Source organism: Stenella coeruleoalba, assembly GCF_951394435.1.
Source record: "Stenella coeruleoalba genome assembly, chromosome: X".
NCBI classification, from domain to species: Eukaryota; Metazoa; Chordata; class Mammalia; order Artiodactyla; family Delphinidae; genus Stenella; species Stenella coeruleoalba.
In genome coordinates this window covers 87,992,257-88,009,519 of record NC_137152.1, presented here as the reverse complement: position 1 = coordinate 88,009,519, position 17,263 = coordinate 87,992,257, and the positions used below count along the sequence as shown (strand labels likewise).

The 17,263-nt window shown below is 44.8% G+C and overlaps 1 protein-coding gene across 6 annotated transcripts in view; it reads left to right on the top strand.

Annotated features, from left to right (window-relative positions):
• COL4A6 (collagen type IV alpha 6 chain) overlaps positions 1–17,263 on the top strand; it is a 284,095-nt gene that overhangs the window by 224,404 nt on the left and 42,428 nt on the right. For 5 of the 6 annotated variants that reach the window (XM_079911243.1, XM_079911246.1, XM_079911245.1 and 2 more), the window contains 8 exons: positions 174–290; positions 2,914–2,982; positions 4,669–4,704; positions 7,521–7,583; positions 8,398–8,433; positions 8,613–8,654; positions 9,570–9,662; positions 10,903–10,956. In XM_079911243.1, coding sequence (XP_079767369.1) covers positions 174–290; positions 2,914–2,982; positions 4,669–4,704; positions 7,521–7,583; positions 8,398–8,433; positions 8,613–8,654; positions 9,570–9,662; positions 10,903–10,956 — 510 coding nt within the window. The remainder of the gene's footprint in view (positions 1–173; positions 291–2,913; positions 2,983–4,668; positions 4,705–7,520; positions 7,584–8,397; positions 8,434–8,612; positions 8,655–9,569; positions 9,663–10,902; positions 10,957–17,263) is intronic. The other variant, XM_079911244.1, reaches the window with a different exon arrangement.

Here is a 17,263-nt window from a genome sequence, read left to right as displayed (position 1 = left end):
TCATCAGCCACCTACACCTGAGTATAATGAACAGCGATGGCAGCAGAGGCGATGGGGCAAAGGGAGTGGGCAAGGAGCCAGAGTTTGACAGCATCCTTGACTTCTCTCGCTGTGGAGCTTGGAGTAGCTGAGAGTCCTGTGGCTGACTTGATCCCTTCTTTCTCTTTGAACAGGGCCACCCTGGACAGCCAGGACCCAGAGGCCCACCTGGCCTGGATGGCTGTAATGGAACTCAAGGAGCTGTTGGATTTCCAGGCCCTGATGGCTATCCCGGGCTTCTCGGACCACCCGTATGCTGTCAGATCTTTGTACATTATTTCAAATGTCTTTGCTTGCCTCCAAGTGTGCCCTATCTTCTGCTTCTCTGGAGAGCTCGTTAAGTAGCCGAGGGGCAACCACTGCAGACCCTTGTCCAATGCAGGAGTCTGTGCTGGTAGCATCACGACATTAAAAGTCTAAAGAAGAATACCAGTTTCAGGGAAGTGTACACATGCTGCACTACTTAGGGTTTGGTTTTTTTTAATGATGCTTTTAGAGTTGGCAAGATTATGAAAAGACTGTAGTAAATTTTAGAGCAAAGTACACACTTGGGCTATTTGACATTTTCCCACATTAGACGATATGGGGAGGTGCCGTACTTGGAAGGCTTACATGGGATCATGGGAGCACTAACAGTGACCCAAAGGGCTTGGCAAGCTTGGTCTCTACCAGCGATTCTTAACCAGCGGCGATTTTGCCCTGGCCCCACCCCCGGGGACATTTGACAGTTATTATTGACACTTTTGGTCTTCATAACTGGGGGTGTGCGACTGGCACAGGATAGCCCCCCATCACAACATCAAGGAATCATCTGTCCCAAAGTATCAATAGTGAGAAATGGTTGAGAAATCCTGCTCTACACTGACGTAGTTTTCCCTCTTCCCACCCGCTCCCCACATCACAACCCTCAGTTCTGGGATTGTTAAGACGTTTATTGGATCTTGGTGTCATCACTTTTATTTCATTCCATTCATCCAGATAGAGCTCAAATATTGGGATCTAAAAGATCTCTAGGGCTTTCCGGGTGGCGCAGTGGTTGAGAGTCCACCTGCCGATGCAGGGGACGCGGGTTCATGCCCCGGTCCGGGAAGATCCCACATGCCGCGGAACAGCTGGGCCCGTGAGCCATGGCCACTGGGCCTGCGCATCCGGAGCCTGTGCTCTGCAACGGGAGAGGCCACAACAGTGAGAGGCCCGCATACGGCAAAAAAAAAAAAAAAAAAAATAAAAATAAAAAAAGATCTCTAAAAGATACCATGCCCTTGCAAGGCTACTTTTATGAGTGGCTGGAAAGAGAAAAATAACACATTTCAAGCCCATTCTCAACCTCATTTGAAATAATCTAAGAGAGTAAGGGTGCTGATGTGATACATTTAGCTAGAAATTACACGATATGTTGGACTCCATAGCTACATGAATTAATTGGCGTTTTACTGGAAGAGAATTGCCTTCAGTGACCAAGTTGTGGGCGTGAGTGCATACGTGAGAAGGTGAGACGGAGAAAGCACAAGCGCCAGATTGGCATAAGGACCTTCACAACTAAGGACCAAACCAATATGCAGCAGGGAGTGGGGGAGAAAGATGTATTACCAACATAGTATGAGCTGGTTGAGTCACAGAGGCCTCCAAACACTGCCATGGCAACAGGGGAGGAAAACAGATCACATCTGTGTTAAGACAATGGAAATCCAGCAAAGTAAGGAATCACTGCCCCCAAGAGGGAGAAAAGGAATTTTGAGGTAATAAACAGCCCCTGACAGCCAAAGGACCAGGGTAAAACCTAGTCCTGTCCCTAAACCTCTCCTTAAGCCTGAATAGGAACTTGGGTGTGTATTTTACTAAGCTGAACCTTACTAACCCTGCCGAATACTGAATGGATACCCTTTGAATCTTCTTTGATGAAAGTAGCGGCCGTGAGAATAAGGGGAAATTGGAAGTGTTAGGCAAGAAGCTGGTTTGCGCTTCTGGAACCACATTGTACTTTTATTATACCTATGGACCTTGAACTCAGGAATCCATCGTTCAATCAACGCTTCAGTCCCCAGAGCTTAGCCCTACCCCCAACACTAATCCCAACTTCCGCTTAGGTATAGGGATATTGATTTTCCCCAGGAGGCCAACATCTAGCAGACATTAGGTGGCATCTGCCACTGAAAGTCTGGCTGACTGGATGGGTTGGGCATACTTTGAACTGTTTTCCGTGTTAACAGTGAGACACACCAGCCTCTTAGACAGGTGTAGAAACTGAAGTTGTATGGTAGAAGCACAGGATGGAGATGGTTTTGTAGCTATATCTTAGACCAGGCGTCTGCAAACTGGCCCATGGGACCCTTGTCCCATGGCTTGTTTTTCCATTTTTAAAAGACTGTGAAGAAAAACAGAAGAACATGAAACAGAGCACAGATATGGCCCACACAGCCTATATTATTTACTATCTGGCTCTCTACAGAAAAAGTCCACTAACCTCTGTCCTAGACCTAGTCCCTGTCAGTGACTTGTACCTGTGAGATATGGAGCAGGTGAGCTATAGGCTTATAAACGGCATGTGTATTATATGTGGATGTTCAGATTGGTACTCTGAATAGATTCAAAGTCTACTTTCTAATCCCTTTACAGACTTCTGACTTGGAGGCTGGGGGAGCAGGCATGCAGCTCTGAGACACAGCACAGTTCAGGGGATGTACTTTGCCCCTTTAGCATGGCCAACTCTGCCATAGACTAAGCCACATGGTTTCAGGCTCTTGCTTTTCCATCCTCTGTCTGATCAGATCACACTATTAACAATACTGTGTGTGTGTGTGTGTGTGTGTGTGTGTGTGCGCGCGCGCACGTGCGTGCGTGCATTTTTTCACAAAATTTTCTTATTTTGCTCAGGGGCTTCCTGGTCAGAAAGGCTCTAAAGGTGAACCTATCCTTGCCCAAGATAGTTTCAAAGGAATGAAGGTAAGAGCCTCTAAGGCAGACAGCTGAGTAGGCTATAAGCTGAGTTCCCCGGGATGGAGCCCCACATCCAATGAAAACATTTCCAGAACTAGCATCTGTGTCTCTATTTAAGGAGCAGACCAAGCTGGATTTTAAAAGAATCCAGAGCTTTTTGTGGTGGAAACATTGACAAATGTTTGCAACCATACTGTCAAAAAGATTTGCTTTGTAAGATCTAGGCCAAAAATAGGGGACAGATCAGCAAACAAACTGTTTGCATGGGTGTCATTTTCCTTGACAAGCCGAGACATTTCCTGGAGGCAGATACCTTCTGTCTACTACAGAATCTTTGATGTCTGCATACCTTGGTTTGAAGCCATGTATGTCTCTGCCCATCTTAACATGGCCACCAGCCCAGGATCATGGCTCCGCCCTTTTCTGTACCTGCATACCAGCCATCACCCTCGCTGGGCCCCTGGCTATCTACGAAAGTTGCCCATCAACCCTACAGCTGGCTGGAAACGTTCATCTCTTCCTGGAATTGACAAGAACCTTTTGTATTCTTGTGGCTGTATTCTTGACGTATGCTGCCTGGTATCCTGTGGGCCTTCAGTAAACTCTGGTGCCAAATGACTGACCCTAATCCCTTGCAGAGTGGGAAGGGAGCCCATCATTTCCCTGGGAGCAGACGGGAATCTATGTGTGCAACATCTGAGGGGAAGATGCGCCCGAGCTCACTCAGCTGAAGATGGCATCTTTCTGTCTTCCACCCATGCACAGAGCCAGAAATATTGGAAATCACTTTGGAAGGCAGTGATGGGTGTGGGTAGCTGAGAACTGAAGAAGGTACAGGGTTTGGGTTCTTGGCTATAGAAGCCATAGCTGAAGATGGAATGTTAGACTTGGAAAGGACCTCATGATTGTCAGATTCATGTTGCTCATGTTACAGATAGAAAAACTGAGGTAGCCTGAGGCTATGTGACTCGCTCACAGGCACAAGCCAGGTTCCCGAAGAGCTAAAACCCAGGCAGTGCTCTTCCCAGGTTGCAGAGAGCTGATTTTTCACTATAAGCCAAGCGGGGTAAGACTAGCAGGTGTCAGAATGTGACCATTGTTGTAGCAAACATTGATTAAATGGTTTTGCCAAAAACCAAAGAGACCCTGGACCCAGCGGAACACAGCAATTTCCACAAGATGGTTATAGTACAGATTCCTACGGTGACTTAAGATGCTGCAAAGTAATTAAAACGTAATCAGAGACTACATGCTCTATTGATTCTCCCTTGAAATGTCTGATTTGCGTTGTATACATATGGGCACAGATTCTCTGGGGATGAAGGTACGCTGGAAGGTAGCTTTGCTTTCCTCCAGAAAGAGCAGGAAAATCACCAGCCCGCAGAAGCAGTTTCTAATTGATAAGTTCCTAGCAAAGGTGAAAATTAATTAATCCAAGTAAAATATGAATTCCTGTTCAACCAAGGCTATAATATTTTTCTTCTAGAGTCTAGATTTTTCTTAGGAAAAAAAAAAAGTAGATGGTTGAATCTCTCCAATTCATGCATTATTTAAACACAAGACCTTGACAGCGGAGGCCCAAGCTTCAGTGATGCGTTTTTATGCCTATTGCATCTTAGGTCAGTTATCTGTGAAATACCACAAGCTTAATGTATTCATCTCTTCAATGTCCTGCCTTTGTCTGTTTCTCAGGGGGAGCCTGGGCTGCCCGGACTGGATGGAATCACTGTAAGTTGTTACCTATGTGTTGAGCTCCCAATGTTTTTCTAGTCAACAGTACCAACGACCCCTTTTCATTCCTCTCTACGGTGTTCGAAGGTCTTTGTAGAGCTTCTCAAGGACAATCCAGAGAGGTAAAGTAGAATAGATCACTCTATCGACATTTGCCAAATGAGAAAGTACTGAGAGGATGGACTGTCTGCCTCCAGTGACATGGCAGGCTGGCTTTCAGACCTCTCGGCCAGGGACCTGCATCCTCCCTGGGATGTATTAGGAAAGAATTTTGCCTGGCATTTGGCAAGCATTTATTAAGTGTTTTCTGTGTGTTCAGAGTACTGTGGGTAAAATAAAAGAAGCAAAACACTCTTCTTTAAAAGGTATTCCACGTAGAAATTCTTTTTAGGGACTCAATAAGAGTGAGTCCATGAAAGGCCATGAGTTGTATTAATAAGAGCTTTGTTTTTCCTTGACTTTCCACATTGTCATCATTTTCCTTTGAAGTGGCTTCATAAAGGCCCCTTCTCTCCTCTTTTCCTGTATCGTGGTTCCTTCCTTTCTTCTTCCATTCCAGAACAGATACTGAGAAGAACAGATACTGAGCAAAGGGCTAGGAGTGATCCCTGAGACAATTCAGACACGGTCTCTGCACACACACACAGCCACCTCCCACCCCAGGATGTGAAAAACTAGTAGGAATGTGGCGTAAGGATTCCACTGACATCATCAAGAAAGAGATGCTGTCCACCTAAGGCTACATCATGAGAAACTTTATATCTAAGAGAAGGTAGCCTCTGAAAAGTGTGGGTGACATTTAGGCTGACTGGCAATGGGAGGAAGCTTTCTAAACAGAGAGAGTAGTGTGAGCAAGCGCACATGTAAACAGGGATGAGTGAGGACCAAGGGCATAGAGGTCTCCTAGAGTGAAACAGCATTGGCTTAGATGGTGTGTTACCTAATTCTGTAGAATAACATCCAGTGTATTTGCTGCATAACTTCTCTTAGAGATGCCTTTCCCTGCCCCCAGAAGTACAGCGTTTGTATGCATATACAGACATGATAAATAAACCACTTAGATTTGGGGAGGGGGGAGGGTTCCTGGCCGGATAAGAGTTTTGTGATCAGTAAGGAGACCACAGGTTATTAGTTACTGTCAGAGCAATGTTCTACTCTCATATATTCCTGGGGAACCTTTGAACCCCTACTTTCTCTCCCTCCTAAGTCTCAACTTCACTTAGCCTCTCCATCCCTTACCTAAGCACATATCACCTTATTCCTGCTCCCCAGCTTTAACAGGGCCATGCATTTTCCCATACCATCTTTCTCTTCAGATTTCGTTCTCTTGCTTTCAATATTGTCATCATTCATTTCAAAATATTTTCTAGTTTCCCTTCGGATTTTTTCTTTGACCCATGGAGACTTGTGGCGTTTAATTTCCCCAAATTTGTGACTTTCCAGATATCTTTATATTATTGATTTCTAGTTTGATTTTATTGCAGTTAGAGAGCATATTCTGGATGATTTCAATGCTTTTATATTTGTTCAGTTTTATTTTATGGCCCAACCTATGGAACTATCTTGGTGAATGTTCCATATGTACTTGAAGAGACTATGTATTCAGCTGGTTGGGACGAGTACTGATGTTAAAATCTCCATCTAGGAACTGTGACAGGGCGAGAGAGAGTCATGGACATATACACACTAACAAACGTAGTAAGGTAGATAGCTAGTGGGAAGCAGCCGCATGGCACAGGGATATTGGCACGGTGCTTTGTGACAGCCTGGAGGGGTGGGATAGGGAGGGTGGGAGGGAGGGAGACGCAAGAGGGAAGAGATATGGGAACATATGTATATGTATAACTGATTCACTTTGTTATAAAGCAGAAACTAACACACCATTGTAAAGCAATTGTACCCCAATAAAGATGTTAAAAAAAAAAAGAATAAAACAGGAGATATCAGTACAGACCCTGCAGGCAGCAAAAAAAAAAAAAAAAAAAAAAAAAAAATCTCCATCTAGAATCATGAATTTATCTATTTCATCCCTCCCTCAGTAATTAATAGAACAACTAAACAAAATATAAACAGACCTAATGGATCTTCTTTGTCCTCACTGATTTTTTAATCTATTTCTCCTTACAGTTCCATCAGTCTTTGCTTCATGTATTTTGAAGCTCTGCTAATAGGTGCATACACATCTAAGATAGATATAGATATATACATTTTCTATTCCTTCCTGATTCAGTCTTGGCAGGTTGTGCATTTCTTCCAGGTTGTCCATTTTATTGGCGTATAGTTGCTTGTAGTAATCTCTCGTGATCCTTTGTATTTCTGCAGTGTCAGTTTTTACTTCTCCTTTTTCATTTCTATTTCTATTGATTTGAGTCTTCTCCCTTTTTTACTTGATGAGTCTGGCTAATGGTTTATCAACTTTGTTTATCTTCTCAAAGAACCAGCTTTTAGTTTTATTGATCTTTGCTATTGTTTTCTTTGTTTCTATTTCAGTTATTTCTGCTCTGATCTTTATGATTTCTTTCCTTCTGCTAACTTTGGGTTTTGTGTGTTCTTCTTTCTCTAGTTCCTTTAGGTGTAAGGTTAGATTGTTTATTTGAGATTTTTCTTGTTTCTTGAGGTAGGATTGTATTGCTATAAACTTCCCTCTTAGAACTGCTTTTGCTGCATCCCATAGGTTTTGGGCCATCGTGTTTTCTCAGTTTTTAACTCTCATGAATAAAGTTGCTATGAACATTCTTGTGCAATTCTTGTGGATATTTTTTTTTGAGAAACTGCCATTCTTTTTTGACCTTGATAAAAACATGCCTCTCTAGGGCCCACAAGGAGCACCCGGATCTCCAGGAGCTGTGGGACCCATAGGACCACCAGGATTGCAAGTAAGAACCAGCTAAATCTACCACGTGTTCACAGCATTCACGTGAATGCTTTCCCTACCAGGTCGTGAAGTAAATGTAAGCCCGTAAAATGTAGGCCCTCCTAGCAGAGAAAGGCAACTTCCATTCTAGGAGGTTAAAGTGAAGCATGCTCTTGTAAGGAGCTATTTGTTATCTTCTTTTACCAGAGTCTCTCTGACCATCCACTCTGTGCCTCCAAAGCCTCCTAGTCTAGCTCAACCTAAAGTATAGCCCAAGGATGGCTAATACCCGGCACGTTTATTGTGACCTTCCACTCCCCTTACCCACGACAGACATTGCTAATTAATCACACCATTATCACCCACCCTGAGCACAGAGGCGGCTTCAAAATCTTTCTCAATACTTCACCTTGGAGAGCTCTTCCCACCTACCTATTTCCCATCACTGGCTATAGGAAGAGCATAGCCAGTCATCTGTGTGGTTCTGGGAAATCCACATCCCCAGATTGTTCTCTCTCCAATGTGTGAAATCCCACCACCACTGATTACTTTGCTTTACTTTCACCAAAAGTCATCATTTAAAAAGCGCTGGCCTAATGGGGAAAATGACACATGAAGTCTTCACTACCTTAGCATGAATGTGGTTATCAGGTCAACTGGGGAAATTTCAAAGGAGATTTTAATAAAAGGAACCCAGGGAGAAGGAGCTAGAATCTGCTACACCAAAGCCAGACCACACCAAGGGGGTGGGGGACTTATCTTCAGTGACTCTCAACATGCCTAGATTCTTCGGGGCTGAAACTAAAAAGCACTCTTTCCTTTCATTTTAAATCTAGGGTCCTCCAGGCCCCCCTGGTTTCCCTGGTCCTGATGTAAGTATACTTTGTCTTGGGGCATTTGACCTCCTACCGCTAAGTACTCTCGTTTCCCCAGAGATATTCTGGTCTGGTTAAACATACTTTCTGGTAAAAAAGACTGCATTCCAATTTAAGTTCCTGGAGGTTGTTTAGTAATTGATTTTGTTTTTCCTCCCTATACCCCTGTGCCTCAGGGGAATATGGGGTTAGGTTTCCAAGGAGAGAAAGGAGTCAAGGTAAATAAATTTTGGAACATACGCTCTGCAGTCCATGTGCTCCTAGAAATGTGTCTAGCTGCACACATATGCCTGCTTGTGATAGGGCTGCATGTGCACGCCTAGGCTACTGTAGTCTTTTTCCTTCAAAATATTGTAGTCTTCCTGCTTCCTACTTGTGAAATGTACATGTCTTACAAACATACGCTCTCGAGATATATTTTCTCTTCCTTCCACCTGGGTATTTCCCTGCTGATTTGTATTATATTGTGTCACCTTCTCTTTCCTTTTCTCTGCTTCGCTTCTCTCCATCCTTCCTCCTCCTCCTCTATCTCCTCTATCTCTCCTTCTTAACCCTCTCTCATCATTCCCTTTTATTTCCCTTCCCTCATTCTCCTATTTCCCTCTATACAAACTGTATAGTGATTTAGGAGCCTTAAGGGAGACTGGGAGCTTGCCCTCCCCATCCTTGGCGGCTGCCTCTTGTAGATTGCACTGTCTTCAAGGAGCAAATCCAGTCTTCAGTGCTCCAACACGGACTTCACTGCCTCTGCTTGTGCTCTTGGCAATGATTGGACCGATTAGAGTCTGATCACTATTGCCAAGAGGTAGCCATTTACCTTGCTCAAATCCTTTTTTGCTTTCTTCTAAACACCCTTTCATGCATGACCATGGCAACCGTGAACCTGCCATTTACTTTCATCCATCTTGTTTCCTCCCTCTGCAGTGCTGGTACAAAATGCATCTGGTCAGGCTTATAATTCTTTTCACCCCTTGAGACTGGTAGCTTTGTTTCCTCATTGATGCAAGGGTGAGGGTGAAGAGACTAAAGTCATGGACAGTTGATTGGTGAATTACATCCTGAGGACAAACCTACCCTCCGGAGAAATATCTGTGTGGTGTCTGCTTCGCTTAATGTTTCCTTTGATCTTACAGGGGGATGTTGGCCTGCCTGGCCCTGCAGGACCCCCACCATCTACTGGGGAACTGGAATTCATGGGATTTCCCAAAGGGAAGAAAGGATCCAAGGTAGTGAACATTTGAGAACAAGAAGTTAATAAGCCTTTTCCTATTAATACCAGAGTTCAACTCTAATAACCGGAGTATACTGGAAGGATAGAGGGTTCTGTGTAATACGGATATGAGCTTAACTGGGTTTCTGAATATTCGTTCAAGTGCTATTTTCTGTGTTTGTTTTGCAGATTCAGTTATCAAAATGCTGAATAACTTAAAACAAACATTGAATAGTTGGGTTTTTTTCCTCCTAACTACCAACCCTGTCAATACTTATGTTGTCCCCAAAGCACTGTGACAGAGCAATAGGGTATAATGGTTGCTTTCAAGTTATCTGTTTAAAGAAACTATTTGCCCTCAGAAGATGACCCTGCAAATAGTGTACGCTGTCACCAAGTGGCAGTAGATGCCCTAATTTGCCTGATCTGAACTACCAAGGCTGAAGCTGTAGACCTGTTTAACCGAGATATTTTAAAATCTGTATTTTGATATGAATGTACACGTGGTTGTATTTGAATGACTGTTTGCTGTTAAGGTGTGCAGATATCTTTCAATAACCTGACTTCCCTTCCTTCCTGGGGATTCCTTAAGTTTTGTGATCCTGCACCTGTGGTCAAGGGACCCAGGCAGGGGAAGGTGTTTAGTCTCATTTCTTTAATTCTGTCTTTGCGGAAGCAACAGCTCCGGGCCTTCTCCAGGTTTACAGGAAGTAATTATTGAGTTGGGAACAGTTTGGGAGCATATGAAAAATTGCCTGCCTCCCTAATCTTTCCCAAACCTTAGGGAGCCCTTTCATGGCACTTATAGATAAATTAGCATATCAAGGAAAGAGATTAGAGTATTATGTTTCCCTTTGCAAACTGTAATTGTTACTCTTTTCCCAAAACCATTGGTGTCTTTGCAGCCAGTAATTTGCTAGAGGAAATCGCACTGAACAGCTTCTTCCGCTAGAAAGAAAGCAGATGATCATCTTTTCTATCTCCCAATTAGCCTGAGCATTTGAGACTCTGTTTTGGATAGTTTTCTTTGCCTGTCATGGACTTTGGTCCTTTCCACACTACTAAGGGCTCCGTAAACTAAGACATCCTGGTGTAGTTACTAGTTGTGGAGACTAGGCAATCTGCACCAGCCTCTGGTGTCCCAATTGGGATACCCTATGGTTTCCCACTGCCCAGCCCAAGTAACTCAAGGGAACTATCTCCTTTATGTTCACTACTTCCTGCTGCTACTCACTAAGCTTTGGTTGATTTTCCAGGGTGAACCAGGGCTTCAGGGCTTCCCAGGAATAAGTGGTCCTCCAGGTCTCCCGGTAAGTCTCCCTATTTGGTCAACATGTATTCAAGGATCTGATTGGACAAAAGCTATACCAATAGAAAGCTAACAGGAGGACCTCCTTCCTATGGTTATTGTAGAGAATTTCACCATCTTCATTGTTAGAAGGCATTTAAGGAAATGTCTTGTTTCTCAAACCCATGGGGACATTAGGTTCTTTATGAGACTATACAGCTTAGAGGTTATAATCTCAAGCTCTAGAGTTAAAACAGACCTAGGCTTGACTTCTGATTTCAGCAGTTTCTAGCTGTGTAACCTTGGACAGGTTTCTTAACTTTTCTGAGCCTCAGTTTCCTAACCTACCAAAAAAGGGATAATAATGGGGTGCTTATGAGAATTAAATGAGATAATATGCATGAAAAGGGCTTAATAAATGCCTGGCACGTATCAATTGTTGAGTAAATGGTAGTTACTGTTAGTGATCCTATTTTCACTTTCCTATGTGCCCTTGTATCTTAGATTCTTTCACCCAACAAATACTTTTTGAGGGCCCCTATTTGCCAGGCCTTCTGCTGGACTCTAAGGCTGCAACAGCAACTAACAGTCAGATAAGTAAAAGTCCCTGTCCTTGAGGAAAGTGCATTCTAATTGGGGGGGGATGAGGGAGGGGAGAGAATCAACAAGTAAACAAATGAAGGAGAACAGGTTCATATATTGGTAAGTGATACACAGAAGACAAAAAAAGGGTAAAAGTGTTGGAGTGTGGATGGGTAATGGGATGGGCACCTTTGGACAGAGTGGTCAAGAAGGGCCTCTCTGAGGGATCGCTTATTATGAGGGAGCGAGTCATGTGGAAGGTCGGGAAGAGTGTTTCTGGCCAAGGGAACCATAAGTGTCAACACCCTGAGGTTGGAACAAGCTCAGTGCTTTAGAGGAACAGCAAGAAGGTGAGCGGGTGGAGAAGAGAGTGAGCAAGGCCAAGAACCAGGCAGAGAGGCAGGAGCCATATCATAGAGACCTTTGTAGGTCAAATGTGGCTTTTATGTTAAATGTAATGGGAAGCCATTGGAAGGCCCTGACTTGTATTTTTAAGATCTCTCTGGTGGTAGTGGGAGTTGGGGGGCTGGGTTATGGAGGATGGGGGGAGGGGAAGGCAGCAAACAGAGGCTACTGCAACAATCCTGGTGAGGAATGGTGGTGGCTTGGACTAGGATGATGGCAGTGGAAATGGAGAGAAGTACATGGATTCAAAATGTAAAAAGTTTTAAATTTTTGTTACAGAACATTTCAAACACATACCAAGTAGGGAGAGTGGCATAATGGTCCCCCTGTGTACCCATCACCTAGCGTCAATAATTAGCAACTCACGGCCAATCTGAAGCCAACAACAGATGTAGCATTTCATTACAAATACCTCAGTATTTCTAAGAGATAAGGACTTTTTAAAAACATAATGATTTCATCACCACTAATTAATTATCAGAAATGACAATATCTGTTAAGTCAGAATTCAGGTTTATGATTGTCTCATAAATATATTTTTTTATAATTACCTGGTTTTGAATCAGAATCCAAATGACGCTCACAGATTACATTTGGTTGATATATCTCTTAAACTACAAGATATGTTTTGAAGGAGCTGATGAGATTTCCATGGATTGGGTGTAGGGGTCAGGAGGGAAATGGATGAATCAAAGATGACTAGGCCTGCCCCCGGCTTGCTGGCAAAGTGGGAAGAGATGACTCCGGTGCTTCCCTGCAGTTCTTTGAAACACTTTGGGTCTCTCCAGGTGGCCGGAAAACACAGCCAGTAGAGCCACTGGCACAGATTACTTCCACAGTGATCCCTACCACTCCATAGAGACACAGGGCCAACAGAGAACCATCTATTCAATGGCCTTGATTTTAATCAGCTCAGTATCTAATGAATCATAAAGGGAAAGAATATTCATGTTGGAGACGGGACACCTGGATTTCAGCCTCAGCCCCAGCTCTGGGCCTTCAAGTATCTGAACCTCTCTGTATATATGTCATGTGGCAATGGTCATATCTACTGTTTTGAGGCCCAACTCACAATGTTCATCAGGTTTCTTTACAAAGTATAAATCTGTGCTGTCCAATATGATAACCACTAACCACATAACAGCTACCAATCCTTTGAAATGTGGCTAGTCTGAAATGAGATGTGCTGTAAGTGTAAAATACACACCAGATTTCCAAACCTAGGTGTGAGGAAAATAATCTACATTATCTCATTAACAATTTTTACGTCGGTGTTGAAATGACAATATTTATGATGTGTTTGGTTAAATAAAATGTTGTTAAATTAACCTCACCTATTTGTTTTACTTTTTTAATGAAGCTACTAGAAAATTTAAAATAACATAGTAGTTCACATTATCTTTCGATTGGACAGCACAGACATAGAGTACTTTGCAAGTGGGCTGGGGAAGAAAGCCTGCACCTTTCTTTGTGAGCATTTCACATAAATTCTAGTCACCTCTTATCATCCCTATGATGTAAGCAAGGTGGGCTGGGTTTATATCCCTGACTGATGAGGAAACCATGGCCTGAACGGGTAAAGAGGCTTGTCCAGAGCCACTCAGCAAGTTATTAGCAGAGCTGAGGCTGAAATTCAGTTTTCTTGAATACTAGCCAACTCCAGGCTTTTTCCTCATACCATACTGCCCCCTACTGTTCAGTTCATTCTTGTCATGGTGGTTGTGGATTGCGTGATCTCTGGTGCTTTGCAGTTCACTGGCTCACGCTCCCTCCCTCCTTACCATTCCCTTCCCTGTTCTACGTCAGAGGATTTCCCCTTCTGCAATTTCACCCGTTCCCTTCTGCCCTGTGAAAGAAAGACACACTGACTGACAGCAATGCACAGTGGTAAACTGCAATACCGTTTCAAGCTCAGCGTTTCCAGTGTTTCACAGTGTGCCCTGACAAATAGAAACCCCAGTTGATTGTAAAGACATCCAAGGTGGAAAAAAAAGCTTCCTTTATATGGTACAGCATCTTTTCAGAGAGTGGGAATCAAGAAACCAGAGTTCTCAGGCCACTTTGGTGTGGATTCCACATGCAACCCTGGCCAAATCCTATAACTCCTTTGCTGCTAATATCTCTGTCTGCTTAATGGGAACATTTATAGGTAACTTCTGTGACTTCTGCCAGAATAGTTGTAAGAAGAAAGGTGGTGACGTGTTTGAGATGCTCTGGGCTTTTCAGAGGAAACACACTTCTCAAATCCAAAGCCCTCACGTTGGCTTTCAATTATCCACACTCACTGAGAAACAAGGCAGCGCTGAGGGTGCAAATCTCTGGGGAATCTGAAATGTTCCCTTCAACCATTTGTTTTCTTTCCATCCTAGCCCAGATCTTTGCAGGGGCTGCTGACAAGTGGCCAACCTGAGAGATTTAGACCTCACTTTCTTTCCCTTGCCCCTTCTGCAGTGACCCAGCATCCTTGCTTTTCTGGCTCAGCCCCAGCTTCACACATTTCATGACATTGTCCCAGCAGCACACTCATGTGTAGGCCACAGATGCTCCCGTGGAGATTGTCAGAGAGAGTCACATACCTCTGTGCCCTCCAAGGCACCAGCAAACGCAGGGTAAGGCAACAGGGCAGATGATGGGAGAGAGAAGGGAAGAAAGCGATGAATCCTGAGGTACCTATTGAGTGGATCTGAGGCAACTACTGGACAGGCGGGAGTTCTCTTTCTGCTGAGCACCAGGCTTTCCAGGCACTTCAGGTAGGTCCTTCGGAGGAGGAGCCCCATCTTGACAGACTTAAGCTAAGCCCTCCCCTCCGCCCCACCCCCACCCCCACCGCAACCCGGTGCCCTGAGGGGCAGTAGCAGCAGTGTGACAGGGTCAGAGTTGACAAGGAGACTGACTTTCCTAACCTCTCAAGTCGCCCTCGCAGTGCCAAGCCAAACCAATCGCTGCAGTTTAGCCTCCAAAATGTGACCCCACAGTATGCTCATTCCCCGCCCCTCCCCCATGGCCTCCGTCCCCCTTTTCAGGCCTCAGCCTCCCTCCTGCCTTCCTGCCCTCCTTGTGCAGGTGGGCCTCGCCCCTCTCCACCGCCCTCACTGGGGCCGGGCGAGGAGCTCAGGCGGAGAGGGTGACCACCGTGCTGGCAGCCTGCCTCTCGGGCCAGCAGGCCTCTGAGGACCCAGGGCCAGAGTGTCTTTCACTCCACAGCGGGGCCTGACGCCCCCTGGTTCCAGCCTACTGTCTGCAGCTTGCCTTTTTCTCACACCCCCCTCTTCACCCTGCTGTCCGCCCCGACTCCCAGCCACGTGACTGAAGTTGAGTTTTTGCAGAGCCACTAACATCCATGAACCCAAAATACCAGGTGACCAGGGCCCTAGAGAGCAGCCTGTAAACAGCTAAGCTAGGCTCTGAGGAGGCGTTCCTGACCGTGGGTGAGAAGGGGTAAGGGAGCAGTGGGTGCTGGTCAGCTCATGATGGCGACTGACTGGGCCGGGGCCGGGGCCGGGGCCCAAGACATCTTGCTGGAACAGCTTGTTCAGCAGGGCCTCGTACAGGGCCTCCCTGTGCTGGGAGACAAGCTGAGCCTACAGCCCAATATCTTGCCAAGTCATTTATGTTTTATTGGCTCTAACCCCGACACACAAATTGCTTTTTAACATTTTTTTTCCTTTTTAAACTTCGTATATGTTTTTTTGCTCACCTTGTAGCTCAATCTCTCACACCCTCTCTCTGAGAAAGCAAGCGTCCAGAGGCTCTTTCTGCTTTCCGGAGAAGAAGGACAAGGGCCCCTTGTCTTTACAACTGTGGTAAAGATAGGTGGAGGCTGTGAGATGGTACCTGGACATTCTTTTCCTCACACTTTTGAACAGTTTTTTCCCTTGGTCATTGTTCCTTTTAATTCAACAAGTATGTATTGGACCACCTTGTATGTGTCAGGCTACAGTAACATGCCTTGGAGGAGACAGAAGTGAATGTGATACAGACCTTCTCTCACAGACTTTCATCCGGAACCTGGCTTAGGGCTTGAAGAGTTTGGGGCAGCGTGGGCTGCCGTAGCTTCTGTGCACAGGCCAGGGAAGGCTCCGTGAAGTGTTTGACTTCAGCCGCCAATAGATACATGCCACCAGGGGGCAGCATGCCTTGGTTTCCAATTTGAGCTGCAGAACTAAGTTTGCATTCAGTTTGACACACAGGCCTTTCAAATAGAAACCCTATTCAGCATGAGGTCTGAGCAATTTGACTCCTAACTGTGGATGTAGAAAAGAGGGAAGGCAAGTAGGAGCCAAAGGCTACTTTGAGTTGGACCCTTCACAGACGTACACTGCCCTCCTCAACAACAACGACAGTAAAAACAACTCACGTTTTAAAAACAAAAGAAAGTAAAAACTTGGGCCTAGAAAACTAAGGGCTATTCAGCCAACTGTACCCACGGGAATGCTCTGAGTATGAAAGAGGAAGAAAAAAAAACTACAAATGGGATTGGAGCAGTGCCTTTATAATTAGCTGAGCCAGGTCACATCAAGAGGACAACAGGAGGTGTGCCATAACATTTAGTGTCTTTCACAAGCTTACGTCTGAGAGAACTTCACTGCCTCCTTTACTCTCATAATAGGCCTAAATGCTATCTGCCAACATCCGTGCTCCAGGAAGTCCCATTTTAAACAGTAACGACAAAGTGACCTCGATTACATTTGCCATGAAAGACTTTATCCACTCTGGTAATGAATTCTTCTGTATCTCGGGGGCCCAGAACATGCTTGCCCTGGACCCAGAGGGGAGGAAGCTCTCTCATTCACTCTGCTTTTTGGATTTCTGCTTATTCCTAGAGAATCCCCAAGTCATGTCCGTGGCTGCAAGCCCTCACCTTCTGTGAGCAGGACAAGAGGGGTTGGTGACCATCTTGCAGTCCCTTTGAGAGTGTTCCTAAAGCCCGCACAGTTCTAGATCACGCCTAGATAGAAACACTCCTTCCCACTGAAGAGGATGTTGCAGTCATCATGTCTCCAAAGGGCAAAAGCTCTTCTCTCTAGCATCGATCCCCAAGGATTAACACAATTCTCCATTTGTGGGTCATCTTTGACCCAAGCTCCTAGATGGTGGGAAGCAGCCTGTTCTCTTGGAAAGGGCCCTGGAATGGAAGCTAATGCCCTGACTGTCTCATTGACTCTCTAACCCATGCAAGATGCTTGACCCTTCTGAGTGTCAGTTTCCGCATCTGTAAAATCAATGAGGTTAGATCTGTCATTATTTCTATGCTGTTAGTTCGTGTTTCCATAAATACTTGTAATAGTTTTTTGGGGAGAAGACATTACTTCTAGAACCAAAAAGAAGCCTATAATGAATGG